This window comes from Nomascus leucogenys, chromosome 17 (assembly GCF_006542625.1).
Source record: "Nomascus leucogenys isolate Asia chromosome 17, Asia_NLE_v1, whole genome shotgun sequence".
NCBI lineage: Eukaryota > Metazoa > Chordata > Mammalia > Primates > Hylobatidae > Nomascus > Nomascus leucogenys.
Genome location: NC_044397.1, coordinates 84,887,290 through 84,903,630, shown reverse-complemented (window position 1 = coordinate 84,903,630; position 16,341 = coordinate 84,887,290). Strand labels below are relative to the sequence as shown.

At 48.4% G+C, this 16,341-nt stretch overlaps 1 protein-coding gene across 4 annotated transcripts in view; it reads left to right on the top strand.

The window, feature by feature from the left end:
• Positions 1-16,341, top strand: part of GRIK5 (glutamate ionotropic receptor kainate type subunit 5) — a 74,239-nt gene that overhangs the window by 52,673 nt on the left and 5,225 nt on the right. For all 4 annotated transcript variants that reach the window (XM_030797083.1, XM_030797082.1, XM_030797084.1 and 1 more), the window contains 3 exons: positions 13,039-13,204; positions 13,898-14,123; positions 16,180-16,308. In XM_030797083.1, coding sequence (XP_030652943.1) covers positions 13,039-13,204; positions 13,898-14,123; positions 16,180-16,308 — 521 coding nt within the window. The remainder of the gene's footprint in view (positions 1-13,038; positions 13,205-13,897; positions 14,124-16,179; positions 16,309-16,341) is intronic.

Genomic DNA, 16,341 nt, shown 5'->3' with positions numbered 1-16,341 from the left:
TTTATTTGTGCCTTTTTCAATTCAAGAGTAACCTTCATAGGTGGCAGGTTTTTCCTTCTCCTAACTAAGTGGAACTAACTGCGGTATGGCAGGCATTAGCAATTCACTTGGTCCACTGACTTGGACACTTGCTAGTCTTGATGGCTTTTTAAAACGGTTTTGGATGGGCATCATTTCAAATGATACCCCTGTAGAGGATTGCTTGAGCCCGGGATGTTGAGGCTACAGTGAGCTGTGATCGTGCCATGGCACTCCAGCCTGGATGACAGAGTGAGACCGTCTCAAATGAAAAAAAAGAAAAAAAAAAAAAGAACAAAACCCTAAAAAACCCAATGAAAGCCCTATTTGTTTCCTATTGCTACTGCAAAAAATTACCACCAATTTGGTGGCTTAAAACAATACACATTTATTCTCCTATAGTTCTGGAGGTCAGAAGTCTGAAATAGATCTCAATGGGGTAAAATCAAGTTCCTGGCAGGGCTAGTTCCTTCTGGAGGCTCCAGGGGGAGAATCTGTTTCCTTACCTTTTCCAGCGTTTAGAAGCCACTTGCATTCCTTGGTTTGTGGCCCCTTCCTCCATCTTCAGATCCAGCAGCATAGGATCCACAAATCTCTCTCTCTAACTTCCTTCTTCCACTCGTAAGGACCCTTGTGATTCCTTTGGGCCTTCCTGGATAATCCAGAGTAATCCCCCCATATCCAGATCCTTAACTTAATCACAGCTGCAAAGTCCCTTTTGCTGAATAAGGTCACATCTTCACATGTTCTGGGGATTAGGATAGAGACTTCTTTGGTGCTGGTGGACGGGGCCTATTCTGCCGGCCACACAGTCCAAGTGAAATGTACTAATGTTTTCCATATAATGATTTTGCAGATGCACATAAAATGTGCTATTGAGGAACCAAACAGGATACAGTAACAGAACAGTAGAGCATGGGAGCAGTCAGAGAAGGGTCCCCTGAGGAGGTGAACTGGGCTGAGTCCTAAAGGCAGACACAGAGTCGTCCATGCCAAGGAGAGGGAGGAGCATTTTAGACAGAGGGAGAGGGCCAGGTGTGTGAGGTGCTGAGAGGGCGCCCAGGAGACCTGCTGTGACAAATCTAGTGGCGTCCTCACAGGAGGGTTGGGGGAGACCAGTGGCCTTGTCTCTGCCAGCCACGGCTTCTGCCGCCCGGCCAGGGGCCCTCTTCCTGAGGGTCACACTCTCTAGCCAGCTGTTTTCTGCCCCTTCCCATCGCTGTCGCTGTCACCCGGACAGCCCCCACTCATGTTTCCTCCCTCATCGGAGCCTTTGGCCCTGGGGCCCACTCTCTTCTGCACCCAAAGTCCTCCCACACATTCACTCATTCAGCAGATGTTTGAGAATCTTCAGATGTGACGTAGCACCATGACTCAGCAGGCCAGTCCCCGCCCTCATGGGGCTCAGGGTCCAGTGTAGGGGTGGGATTTGGTGCCATCACCCTCGAGGACTTGGCTGGTAGCTGACCTGCAGCAGCCTGGTCAGAGCCCACTACCTGGGCCCCTCCTCTCCAGGGCCCCCTCAGCCCACAGCATCATGCAGCCACACCTGAGGGCTTGTCACTATTCAGGACAGCTCTGCCTCAGGAGTTAATGTTTCTTTTCTTCCCCCCCCTTTTTTTTGAGACAGGGTCTTGCTCTGTCACTCAGGCTGGAGTGCTGTGGCATGATCTCGGCTCACTGCAACCTCCGCCTCCCGAGTTCAAGTGATTCTCTTGCCACAGCCTCCCAAGTAGCTGGGATTACAGGTGTGCACCACCTTGCTTCACTAATTTTTGTATTTTTAGTAAAGATGGGGTGTTGCCATGTTGGCCAGGATGATCTCTAACTCCTGACCTCAAGTGATCCACTCACTTAGGTCGGCCTCCCAAAGTGCTGGGATTACAGGTGTGAGCCACGGCACCTGGCTGAGAATCAACATTTCTTTATTTGTTTTCTTTTCTTTTTTTTCTGAGACAGAGTCTCACTCTGTCGCCCAGTGTGGAGTGCGGTGGTGCGATCTCGGCCCACTGCAAGCTCCGCCTCCCGGGTCCACGCCATTCTCCTGCCTCAGCCTCCCGAGTAGCTGGGACTACAGGTGCCTGCCACCATGCCCGGCTAATTTTTTTTTTTTTGTATTTTTAGTAAAGACGGGGTTTCACCATGTTAGCCAGGGTGGTCTCGATCTCCTGACTTCGTGATCCACCCGCCTTGGCCTCCCAGAGTGCAGGGATTACAGGCGTGAGCCACCACGCCTGGCCGGGAGTCAATGGTTCCTAGGCTGTCTCTGCAGCCATTGTCCTCAACTTTTCCCCAGGTCCTCCTTTCCTCACGCCCTCTTGGCCAGAAAACCACAAAACCTCAGATCTAGCCAGTAGCTTGGCTTTGCCTGCCTTCCCCCAACCCCAGCTGCACCAGGGGCACATGCGACCCCTTATCCATGCCTCCAGTCTCTGTCTTACCTCCAGGCAGCATTCGCCCAGTTAGCCACCCTTCTAGAAACTCTCTTCTTGCTTCTAGGCTCTGTGTCCTCCTGGTTTCCTCCAACCTCTCTGGTCCTGTTTCATTTGCTGTGGGTTCCTTTTGCCTTTGCCACCCCTCAAATGGGGCTTCTCACTTACACCAGTGAGTTTTCAGTGCTTGCAGACCCGACACTCTCTTTTTATAACAAATATTTTTTAATACGTCCTTTTCCACACTGAGCTGAAATTCAAGGGTAATATATCTTCCTACACACATAATTTGTAAAAAATCAATATAATGCCCTAATTGCAATATGAAGGAGAAAAAGCAGGGAAGTGACTGCTAATAAAATAATATTCTGGCAATACACAAATGCCTGGGTGTGGCTACACCAGAAGACAGAATGTGACAGTCGGCGCCTGCTTAGAATGAGTAAGTGGCATGATGAGAAGTAAGATCATTTAACAGAATTATGTTGCCACTTGATATCCGACACATCAAAATAGTTGACAAATGAGTATGTTTGTGTAAATACAAGTCACTGTGAACGTGATGATTTGCTAATGCAGCTGGTGCAAGGGTCTTGACTTGGGTCTCGAATTCGAGTGGAGTTGCTGTCAGAGATAGATGATTTCCTCCAACAGTGAGCAGCTCTCAGCAAAGTTCCAAACAAAACAGCATCCAGTCATCCCTCGATTAAAACAAGAGGTGCATTTCTGGAGATTTTGGTTTATATTATAATCATGCAAAAAAAAAATACTTGGGTTTTTAATGTACCAAGGAGTTAGGCTCAGATAATCACAGAACAGGTATTCCCCGTTGTTCAGACCAGGCCTCGAATTATCCGGCTGTCCTACTCTAACCACCAGCGGCCCACACTTTACCAAACACCTCCCAGGGTGCCCTCCCCGCCAGAGACCACTGTTCCATACACCTTGTCAGGGGCCATCTCATCTGCTGCTGGACTTCCCATGCTATGCGCATACTAACACTTCCGAAGTCATCTCAAGACCCCTCCATGTGTCCAGCCCCCTGGGATTGCTCCTCTTGGGAGCCCAACAGGCATCTCCAAACTCACCTTGTGCAAAACAGAGCTCATGTCTTTACTCCCAAATCTGACTCCCAGTCTGTGTTCCCTCTGCTGCCTTAGTGGCCCCATCACCACCACACTGAGTAATTTTTGTTGTTGTTGTTGTTTTGTTTTTATTTTTTTATTTTTGAGACGGAGTTTTGCTCTTGTTGCCCAGGCTAGAGTGCAGTGGCACGATCTCAGCTCACTGCAACCTCCACCTTCCGGGTTCAAGCGATTCTCCTGGCTCAGCCTCCCGAGTAGCTGGGATTACAGGTGCCAGCCACCACGTCTGGCTAACTTTTTGTAGTTTTAGTAGAGACGGGGTTTCATCATGTTGGCCAGGCTGGTCTTGAACTCCTGACCTCAGATGATCCACCCACCTTGGCCTTCCAAAGTGCTGGGATACAGGGGTGAGCCACTGTGCCTGGCCAAATAATTTTGTTTTGCATGAATGGCAGCATTGACCTGTAAGATGGGTTTGGAGAGAGTTGGTTTCTGGAGAGGTTGAGTCAGACCCTGGGTCTTTGTGTCTTGGGGTTTTGGTTTTATTTTGCAGGAGGCTGTTTAATTCATCTCTGTCTATCAAGCCCTCACTCCATCCCCATCCCAGTGCCTAGCATAGCTTTGCACATGTGTTCTGCAGAGGACAGCTGCTGTTTTCATTATTACATGCTGTGAATATGAGGGTGGGAGGTCTGGGAGGCCTTTTTCAGCATCTCCTCTGCCTTCAGGCCCCTCAGATCTATATGGTCTACAGGGACCCTGGCCATTCTTACTTGCCAGGAGGGAGGACAGAGGGGGCCACGGTAAGACAAGCGGTTGCTCCGGGGTCCTGCAGCCAGGCTGGTGGGAGTCTATTCTCCCAGGTCGGTCCTGTGTCACAAGACAATGAGAGCAAACACTTGCATAGCACTTGCTGTGTGCCAGATGAACTCAGTCACTCTTCACAAAACCCAGTGAGGAAGGGCCTACAATTTTACTAACTTCACAGGTGAGGAAACTGCAGCACAATTCCAAGGTCACACAGCAAGGCAGTGATGGAGAAGACAGGATTTGGGGATTTTCCAGAGATCTTTCTATGATTGATTTCTAATTTAGCTTCATCGTGGTCAGAGAACATTCTCTAGAGGACTTCAATCCTTTTAAATTTATTGAGACTTGCTTTAGAGCTCAGCATATGGTCTGTCCTGGTAAATGTTCTATGTGGAGTTGCACTGAATGTGTTTCTGCTGTTGGTGGGTGCAGTGTTCTATAGGGGTTAATTGGGGCCAGTAGGTTGATCATGTTATTCAAGTCTTCTCTATCCTTACTGATTTTCTACTTGTTCCATCAATTATTGAGAGGAGTTTTGAAATCTCACCCTGTAATTGCAGGAAATTTATCCGTTTCTCTTCGATTCTATCCATTTTTGCCTCATGCATGTTGAAGCTTTGTAATTAGGCACACAAATGTTTAGGACGTTATGTCCTCTAGGTGAATTGACCCGTGTCATTATATAATGTCTCTCCTTATTCCTGGTAACATTCCTTGTTCTGAAGTTAACTTTATTTGATACTAATATAGGCACTCTGGCTTTCTTATGCTTAATGTTTGCATAGCATATCTTTTCCCCATTCTTTTACTCTCGACCCATCTAGATGATTATATTTAAAGAGCATTCCTTTTCTTTTCTTTTAAATAGAGATAGGGTCTCATTTTGTTGCCCAGGCAGGTCTTGAACTCCTGGGCTCAAGTGATCCTCCCATCTTGGCCTCCCAGAGTGCTGGGATTACAGCTATGAGCCACCACACCTGACCGAGTGTGTGGTGAGTATTGGGGAGTGCAATGGTGTGATCTCAGCTCACTGCAACCTCCACCTCCTGGGTTCAGGTGATTCTCCTGCCTCAGCCTCCCAAGTAGCTGAGACTACAGGTTCATGCCACCATACCCAGCTAATTTTTATATTTTTAGTAGAGGCAGGGTTTCACCATGTTGGCGAGGCTGGTCTCGAACTCCTGACCTCAAGTAATCCACCTGCCTCTGCCTCCCAAAGTGCCGGGATTACAGGCATGAGCCACCATGTCCATCCCCAAGTGTGTTTGTTATAAACAGTATATACTTAGGACTTGGAGCAAGGTTTGGCCAACTTTTTCTGCATTGGGCCAAATAGTAAATTTTTTTTTTTTTTTGAGATGGAGTTTTGACCTATTGCCTAGGCTACAGTGCAGTGGTGCAATGGCACAATCTCGGCTCACTGCAACCTCTGCCTCCTGGGTTCAAGCAATTCTCCTGCCCCAGCCTCCCAAGTAGCTGGGACTACAAGCGCACGCCAGCACGCCTGGCTAATTTTTTGTATTTTAGTAGAGACGGGGTTTCACCATGTTGCCCAGGCTGATCTTGAACTCTGGAGCTCAGGCAATCCACCCGCCTCGGCCTCCCAAAGTGCTGGGATTACAGGTGTGAGCCACCATGTCTGGCCAGTAATTTTTCTTTTAAATTTTATTTATATGTAATAGTTGTACATATTTTTGGGAGTACAGGTGATTTTTTTTTTTTTTGAGATGGAGCCTTGCTCTGTCACTCAGACTGGAGTGCAGTAGTGTGATCACGGGTCACTGCAGCCTCAACCTCCCAGGCTCAAGTGATCCTCCCACTTTAGCCTCCTGTGTATCTGGGATCACAGGCGTGCGCCACCACACCCAGCTAAATTTTTTTATTTTTGGTAGAGATGAAGTCTCACTGTGTTGCCCAGGCTGGTCTCAAACTCTTGGGCTCAAGCAGTCCTCCCACCTCAGCATCCTGAAATGCTGGGATCACGGTAATTGGGAAATCCATCACCTCAAACATTTATATTTTCTCTAAGCAAAGACGTTTTTAAATCTTTATCTTTATTCTTATTTTTTTAGAGAGGGTCTTGCTTTGTCTCTAGGCTGGAGTGCTGTGTGTTTATAGCTCCCTACAGCCTCAAACTCCTGGGCTCAAGGGATCTTCCTGCCTCAGCCTACTGAATAGCTAGGACTACATGCCTGGCTAATTTTTTATTATTTTCATTTTTTTTTTTTGTAGAAAGTTCTTACTTTGTTGCCCAGGCTGGTCTTGAACTCCTGGCCTCAAGCGATCTTCCTGCCTCAGTCTCCCAAAGTGCTGGGATTACAGGCATGAGCCACTGCTCTGGCCCTAAGTAAATATTTTGGACTTTGTTGGTCATATGGTCTTTATTCCAGCTAGTCAATCTTCCATTGTAGTATAGAAGCCGTTGTAGATGATACATTAAATGAATGAGTGTGGCTGTGTTCCAATAAAACTTTATTTATGGATACTGACACTGAAATTTGAATTTTATATAAGTCATGTGTCATAAAATATTCCTTTTTTTTTTTTTTTTTTGAGGCAGTATCTCACTCTGTTGCCCAGGCTGGAGTATAGTGGTACAATCTTGGCTCACTGCAGCCTCAACCTCCCAGGCTTAAGGAATCCTCCCACCTCAGCCTCTTGAGTAGCTGGAACTACAGGCACGTGCCACCAAATCTGGCTTTTTGTAGAGATAGGGTTTCGCCATGTTGCCCAGGCTGGTCTCAATTCCTGGGCCCAACCTTGGCCTCCCAAAGTGCTCGGATTATATGTGTGAGCCACTGCGCCCAGCCTGTTCTTCTGATTTCATCTTAACCATTTAAAAATGTGAAAACCAGCCAGGTGTGGTGGCTCACGTCTGTAATCCTAGCACTTTGGGAGGCCAATGCGGGCAGATTGCCTGAGCTCAGGGGTTCTAGACCTGCCTGGGCAACAAGATGAAACCCCTTCTCTACCAAAATACAAAAAATTAGCCAGGCGTGGCTGTGTGCACCTGTAGTCCCAGCTACTTGGGAGGCTGAGGCAGGAGAATTGCTTGAACCTGGGAGGCAGAGGTTGCAGTGAGCTGAGATCGTGCCACTGCACTCCAGCCTGGGCAACAGAGAGAGACCTTGTCTCTAAATAAATAAATAAATAAATAAACACATACATGTATATACACATATATACATATACATACATGTATATACACATATATACACACGTGTATACACATACATACACACGTGTATATACACATATACATACATGTTTATATACATATACATATATGTATATGTAAAAACCATTCTTAGCTTATGGGGCTGTACAAAAATAGACAGCAGGCCAGATTTGGCCTGTGGGCCATAGTTAGCCAGCCGCTGGTTCAAACCACTTACCCTTAATGTAATTACTGATATGGTTAGGTTTAAATCTACCAACCTGCTATTTGTCCCATCTGTTCTTTGTTCCCCTTTTCCTCTTTTTCTACCTTTAGGGGGTTTACTGGGACTTTTCTTTTCTTTTTGAAACAGGGTCTCACTCTGTCACCCACGCTGGAGTGCAGTGGCACGAACACGACTCCTGGGCTCAAGCCATCCTCCTGCCTCAGCCTCCTGTGTAGCTAGGATCATAGGTGTGCTCTACCATGCCCAGCTAATTTTTAAAATGTTTTGTAGAGACGGGATCTCACTTCATTGCCCAGGCTGGTCTCAAACTCCTGAGCTCAAGCAATTTGCCCACCTTGGCCTCCCAAAGTGATGGAATTACAGCGTGAGCCACTGTGCCTGGCCTGTTGGGATTTTTAAGATTCTGCTTATCTCTACTCTTGACTTGTTAGCTATACTTCTTTGTTTTATTTTTCTTAGTGGTTTTCTGGGTTTGCAATATGGATCTTTAATTTATTACAAAATACTTTTTTTTTTTGAGACGGAGTCTCGCTCTGTCGCCCAGGCTGGAGTGCAGTGGCGTGATCTCGGCTCACTGTAAGCTCCGCCTCCTGGGTTCATGCCATTCTTCTGCCTCAGCCTCCCAAGTAGCTGGGACTACAGGCGCCCGCCACAATGCCTGGCTAATTTTTTTGTATCTTTAGTAGAGACGGGGTTTCACCATGTTAGCCAGGATGGTCTTGATCTCCTGACCTCGTGATCCACCTGCCTCGGCCTCCCAAAGTGCTGGGATTACAGGCGTGAGCCACCGCGCCCAGCCACAAGATACTTTCAAGTAACATTATACCATTTCACATAAGATATAAGACCTTGACAACATGATATGTTCCTCTCACCCTCCCGTCCTTTGAGCTCTGCATATCTTATGAACCCCACAATACATTAGGGGTGTGTGTGTGTGTGTGTGTGTGTGTTAGTAAATGCAGCTGGGTGTGGTGGCTCAAGCCTGTAATCCCAACACTTTGGAAGGCCGAGGCAGGAGGATTCCTTGAACCCAGGAGTCCAACACCAGCCTGGGCAACATAGCGACACCTCATCTCTACAAAAACTGAGAAACATTAGCCAGGCATGGTGATGCATGCCTGTGGTCCCAGCTACGTGGGAGGCTGAGGTGGGAGAACTGTTTGGTTCCAGGAGGTTGAGGCTGCAGTGAGCTGTGTTCACGCCCCTCCACCCCAGAGCAAGACCCTGTCTCAAAAACAAAACAAAACCACTAAATGCTTCGTAAGGAAATTTGAAAGTGAGGAATATATCTTTTATATTTACCCACAAATCTACCATTTGAAGAGAGTGCCCTTCACCCCTTCCGGTACATCCACGTTTCTATCTGGTGTTGTGTTTCTTTTACCTGCAGAACTTCCTTTAATATTTCTTGCTGTGCGGTCTGCTGGCAATTAATTCTTCCAGCTTTGGTTTTGTATGAAAAATGTGTTAGTGTGTCTTCTTTGAGGGATATTTTTGCCTGCTGTGGAATTCTAGGTTGACAGTTTGTTTTGATTTTTCTTTCAGCATGTTGCATCGTCTTTGGGCTTGCACACTCTCTGACAAGAAGTCGACTGGCACTGTTATCTTTGATTCTCTGAATGTAATATGTTTCCCCCCTTCTAGCTGCTTTTAAGATGTTTTCTGTTTATTGCTGGTTTTCAGCAATTGATTATAATGTGTCTTGGTGCGTTTTATAAATATGTGTGTTTAGCCTACCTGGGGTTTATGGAGCTTACATCTGCAAGTTTATGGTTTTCATCAAATTTGAAAAGTTGTAAGCCATTACTTCATCAGACTTTTTTTCGGTTATCCCTTTCTCTCCTCTCTTTCTGGAACTCCAGTCGCATAGGTAAAGCCACTTATTTCTCAGGCCATTGAGGCTCTGTGCTCATTTTCATCACTTTTTCCTTTCTGTGCTTTATTTTGGATAGATTCTATTGCAGTCTTCAAATTCTCTAATCTTTTTTTTTTTTTTTTTTTTTTTGAGATGGAGTTCCACTCTTGTTGCCCAGGCTGGAGTGCAGTGGCGTGATCTCAGCTCACAGCAACCTCCACCTCCTGGGTTCAGGCAGTTCTCCTGCCTCAGCCTCCCAAGTAGCTGGGATTACAGGCATGCGCCACCACGCTTGGCTAATTTTGTATTTTTAGTAGAGACGGGATTTCTCCACGTTGGTCAGACTGGTCTAGAACCCCTGAGCTCAGGCAATCCGCCCACGTCGGCCTCCCAAAGTGCTAGAATTACAGGCGTGAGCCACCATGCCTGGCTTTTTTTTTTTTTTTTTTTTTTTTTGAGACAAAGTCTTACTCTGTTGCCCAGGCTGGAGTGCGGTGGCACAATCTGAGCTCACTGCAACTTCGGCCTCCCAGGTTCAGGCAATTCTGCTGCCTCAGCCTCCTGAGTAACTGGGATTACAGGCATGCACCACCACACTTGGCTAATTTTTGTATTTCTAGTAGAGACGGGTTTTCGCCATGTTAGTCAGGCTGATCGCAAACTCCTGAACTCAGGTTATCCTCCCTCCTTGGCCTCCCAAAGTGCTGGGATTACAGGCGTGAGCCACCGCGCCCAGCCTTTTTTTTTTTTTTAAAGATAAGGTCTCAGCCTGGCCAACATGGCGAAACCCCGTCTCTATGAAAAACACAAAAATTAGCTGGGCATGGTGGCGGGTGCCTGTAATCCCAGCTATTCAGGAGGCTGAGGCAGGAGAATCAGTTGAACCCGGGAGGCGGAGGTTGCAGTGAGCCGAGATCGCACCATTGCACTCCAGCTTCAGCTTGGGACAGAGCGAGACTCCATCTCAAAAAAATAAAGAAAGAAATAAATAAAATTTAAAAATAAAGATAAGGTCTCACTTAGTCGTTCAGACTAGAGTGCAGTGACAACCAGGCTCACTGTAGCCTTAAACTCCTGGCCTCAAGTGATCCTCCCACCTCAGCCTCTCAAGTTGCTGGGACTATAGGCAGGCACCACCACACCCGTCTAATTTTTTTATTTTTCTGTAGAGACAGGGTCTGGCTATGTTGACCAGGCTTATCTCAAAGTCCCAGCCTCAACTGATCCTCCCACCTCGGCCTCCCAGTGTGCTAGGATTACAGGCATGAGCTACTATGCCTGGCCCAAATTCCCTCATCTTTTCTGCTGCCAGTGTCTAATCTGTGTAATCTGTTTCAGTAAAATTTTTCTTTCAGATGTGTGTATATCATTCTCTAAAAGTTCTGTTCACTTCTTTTTTATGTCTTCTGTTCCTTTCATTACGTTCATGTTTTTCTTTATACTCTTGAGCATTCTGAATATATTTATGATAGCTGTTTTCATGTCCTTGTCTGCTAATTCCATCATCATCTATGTCAATTCTGGGTCTGTTGCAATTGAGTGATTTTTCTCTTGGTTATAGGTCACATTTTCCTGCACCTTTGTTTACCTGGTCCTTTTTTTTTTTTTTTTTTTTTTTTGAGACAAGAGTCTTGCTTTGTTGCCCAGGCCAGAGTGCAGTGGTGATCTCGGTTCACTGCAACCTCCACCTCCTGGATTCCAGCGATTCTCGTGCCTCAGCCTCCCAAGTAGCTGGGATCACAGGCGTGTGCTATCACACCCAGCTAATTTCTGTATTTTTAGTAGAGATGGGGTATTGCCATGTTGGCCAGGTTGCCCTTGAACTCCTGGCCTCAAGCAATCCGCCCACCTCAGCCTCCTAAAATGCTGGGATTACAGGTGTGAGCCACCGTGCCCAACCTTGTCTTTTTAAAAAAAATTATGTAATAGGCTGGGCACAGTGGCTCATGCCTGTAATCCCAGCACCTTGGGTGGGCGAGGTGGGCAGATCACCTGAGGTCAGGAGTTCAAGGCCAACCTGCCAACGTGGTGAAACCCCATCTCTACTAAAAATACAAACATTAGTCAGGCGTGCTGGCAGGTGCCTGTAATCCCAACTACTCAGGAAGCTAAGGCGGGAGAATCACTTGAAGCTGGGAGTGGCCAAGATCACACCACTGCACTCCAGCCTGGGTGACAGAGTGAGACTCTGTCTCAAAAAAAAAAAAAAAATTACATAACAGACATTGTTTACATTGCTGAATGTATTTCTTTAAAGAGTATTAGAGACTTTTTCTGGAATCTAGATAAGTTACTTGTGAATTACTTTGATACTTCTAGGCCTGTTTTTAAGCTCTTTTAGTGCAGCTTTAGCATTGCCTTTATTCTAGGGCTAACTTAATCCTATTTCTAGTATGTTACACTTTTGAGTCTCTACTGAATGTCTCATGTATTCAATGAAATCTTTCTACTCTGGCTGCAGGGAGCTCAAAAGACTCTCAGCCCTGTGTGAACTCTAAGAATTGTTCTCTCCTTGAAAGTTGCTCTTGTCCAGCCCCACAGAGTTTCACCCCATGCATGCATAGATTGATATTCAGCCAAAGACTCAAGGGGACCACCGGTTTCTGAACCCTCTATCTCTTTGCAGCTCCCTCCTCTCAGGCACTCTATCCCCCAAATTCCAGCCATCTTGTCCTGCCTGATCACCAGTCTCTGTCTCTGCAACTCAGCAGGATTGCTGGGCTGTTTGGGCTTCCCTTCCTGTAAATTAAATCCAGCCAAGCAGCCTGGACAATGATAAGAATCATTTTGTTTCTCTTCTCAGGGATCACAGTTCTATGATGTCTGTTGTCCTATGTCTTTAAATAGTTTCCTGGCCGGGCGTGGTCACTCACACCTGTAATCCCAGCACTTTGGGAGGCTGAGGCAAGTGGATCAACTGAGGTCAGGAGTTCGAGACCAGCCTGGCCAACATGGCGAAACCCCGTCTCTGCTAAAAATACAAAAATTAGCTGGGCGTGATGGCAGGCACCTGTAATCTCAGCTACTCGGGAGGCTGAGGCAGGAGAATCACTTGAACCCCAAAGGTAGAGGTTGCAGTGAGCTGAGATCGTGCCACTGCACTCCATCCTGGCCGACAGAGCAAGATGTGTCTCAAAAAAAAAAGAAAAAAGTTTCCTGTATTCTGTCCAGCTCTTTAGCTGTTTATGGTGGGAGGGTATTTCCAGACCATCTTACTCTTTTATATCTGGAAGTAGAAGTCTCCGGATGCAATATTTACAACCAGGAAGTCTGGCTTCAGAATTCACACTCCCCGCTTCTGCACCCAGCAGTCACTGAGCCTTCCGGATGCTGGGGTCACTTGGGAGGGGCAGCACCAATGGGGGGCATGGCCACGGGGGCCGGTCAGCAGGGGTGACTCCAGCCCGTGGCTCACCCCTCCCACCCTTCAGGTGGGCCTTCACCTTGATCATCATCTCCTCCTACACGGCCAACCTGGCCGCCTTCCTCACCGTGCAGCGCATGGAGGTGCCTGTGGAGTCGGCCGATGACCTGGCAGATCAGACCAACATCGAGTATGGCACCATCCACGCCGGCTCCACCATGACCTTCTTCCAGGTGGGACCACCAGAACCTCTCAGTTGTGGTGTTGGGATCCCTGCCATGCAAAGCAGCTCAGGATGGGTCTGGGCAGGGTCTCCTGGGTCACAGGGACTGATTGTCAGTGACAGCCTGGAGGCTGGGGAGCAGAAAACACACTTGCGCTGTCATGGGGCTCGCAGCTGGCTGGCTAGGGAACTGGGGAATGAGGGCAGGGAGGCATATGTGGTATCAAATGTCATATGGGCCAAATGGGATCAAGGAGGCTGCCGGAAGGGTCGGGACCAGGAATATGGGCTGACAGAGAGAAGGGAAGGCCCTTCAAGGTGAAAAGTGCGTGATCTTTTGTATTTTGGGGTGGTGGGAAGGAAAGAAAAGGAAAGCAAGCTTGGCAGGGAGGTCCTAGTGGTCTAAACGAGGCCTGAGTTGGGCAGGGGCCACTGGCTAGAGGGTTAAGGGGGAGGAGGTGGAGGGGCACTCACCGGGCCCCCAGGTGGGTGGTGGGTGCAGCAGCTGTGGGGATGACTTGGACCTGGCCTGGACAGTTTGTCCGTCTCATCTCTCTCCTCTGCCTATGGCTCTTTCTGTCTTCCTTTGATCACCTTGCATTCTCCTGGATTGAGGGAGACTTCCTGGAGGATGGGAAGGGCTCGGGGAAAGGAAGTGGCTGGAAAGACCCTCCCGTCTTCCCCTTGTGCTCCCCCTGCCCAGAATTCACGGTACCAAACGTACCAGCGCATGTGGAACTACATGCAGTCAAAGCAGCCCAGCGTGTTCGTCAAGAGCACAGAAGAGGGCATTGCCCGCGTCCTCAACTCCCGCTACGCCTTCCTGCTCGAGTCCACCATGAACGAGTACCACCGGCGCCTCAACTGCAACCTCACCCAGATCGGGGGACTCCTCGACACCAAGGGCTACGGCATCGGCATGCCGCTGGGTATGGCACAGCGCAGTGTGGAACACAGCAGGGCCACGGGCATCCGAAACCACCTGTGAGCAGGCCCAGGACCGGGCCAGGCACCCCCGAGGCAGGCTGGGTGTGTTGCATGTGGCCTCCTGGCTGTATGGTCTTGGGCAGGCAACATCACCATCTTGAGCCTCTACACCCCCAACCTGCAAAACCAGGCCTAGAAGCAATCCAGCCCTCCCAGAGCTGTTGGGAGAATTCAGTGAAACTGTGTGTACAATTCAGTATATGTGGGTGGTGGGGCTTGCTGTCTTCTCCCAAGGGCCCTGTGGGGGTGAGGACCTGGTCTTATTTGTTTCCTATTTCTTGCATAAAACCTATAGCCTGGCTCAGAGCAGGTGCTTGAAAAATGCTTGTAAGATGGATGGGAAGGATGGAAGGATCTGGTAGGGAGACTTGTATGTGCCTATTTATATTTCAGGACACGTTTGGTTTTTTTTTTTTTGAGACGGAGTCTTGCTCTGTCGCCCGCCTTGGCCTCCCAAAGTGTTGGGATTACAGGTATGAGCCACCTCGCATGGCCCAGGACATGTTTTTCCAGGACTCAGTGCTGGAACTCACGACCAAATTGTCACCAAATTTTGGCATTTTGGCTTTTAAAATCATCTATGTACTGATGACACCTGTATTAGTTATCTATTACTGCATAGCAAATTGCCCCAGATCTTAGCAGCTTTGTAGGTGAGTTGGTGCCAGGGAAGCAGTGTAGCTTGGTGCTTGGAGGACAGGCTCAGGAGTCACACCGACCTGGATTCAAATCCCAGTTCCAGCTGGCCACTGTGGCTTATGCCTATAATCCCAGTGCTTTGAGAGGCCAAGCCGGAAGGATCACTTGAACCTAAGAGTTTGAGACCAGCTTGGGCAATATAGCAAAACCCTGTCTCTACAAAAAATTTAAAAATTAGCCAGGTGTGGTATGCACCTGTAGTCTCAGCTACAGGCTGAAGTAGGAGGATCGCTTGAGCCCAGGAAGTGGAGGTAGCAGTGAACAATGATCATGCCACTATATGCCAGCCTGGGTAACCAAGTGAGATTCTGTCAAAAGAAAGAAAGAAAGAAAGAAATCTCAGTTTCCTCCCTGACTCAGTGCACAGCCTTAAGCAAGTGTATCACTTTCGTTATTCAGAAACATTGCCTCAGGTGGGATACCTGCCCCACAGGATCATCATAAGACCTGAATAAACCCAGGGTGTGGCACACAGTTGGTGCCTGGTAGATATTAACCACTTTCACCTGCCCGTGTCTCTGGTTCTGTGGTAGTTGGTCAGGAAGTATCTTAGTAAATGAAGAAATAAGTATAGAATAGGGTGTGTGGGGTGTTGAAGCCCAAGGATGGCTTAAGGGCAGGACCTGAGGATGGGGAGGAGAGGTGGTCCAGGGAGAGGTGTGGATGGGGATTCGTCTGGTGTCCTACTGCATGCCAAGTCCCGCATTGGATGCTAGGATACCCTGGCGGGGCTGCAGACGACAGATGATAAACACATAGCCATATAATACAGTGTTAGGTGGTGACAGCTGCTCCAAAGTAAATTAAAGGGAAGACACTGACAGGGAGTGGGGCACTTGGTGCCATTTTAAATAAAATCATCAGAATAGACTCCCTGGGGAGCCAGCATGTGCACAGAGACCTGGATGAAGTGCGGAGAGGGACATTCCAGGCAGAGACAAAGGTCCTAAGACGGGACTGTGTGTGATGGATTCGGGGAGCAGCCAGGAGGCTGATGGGGCTGGAGCTGAGAGCCGTGGGGGTGAGGGTGTCTGAGAGTGGCCGAGGGTAGGAGCTTGCAACAGGAAGCCACGGAGAGTCCTGAGCACAGGAAAGGCATGGCCTCTGACTCTTCCTAACACTCTCTCTGGCTGCTGTGTTGAGAGGAGACTGGGCGGGGGGTGAGGAGAGGCCGCAGGGAAGACCCCGGGCACATGGTAGAGGTGGGGGAAGGCCGTGGTGAGGGCACAGTTTGGGGTTTGGGGCGGGCAGGGCTGCAGGGCCCCGATGGCTGGTCCAGCCCCTTGTGTGCCCACCCAGGCTCCCCGTTCCGGGATGAGATCACACTGGCCATCCTGCAGCTTCAGGAGAACAACCGGCTGGAGATCCTGAAGCGCAAGTGGTGGGAGGGGAGCCGGTGCCCCAAGGAGGAGGACCATCGAGCTAAAGGTCAGCTCCCGCGTGTGGTGTCCCCTTCCCACA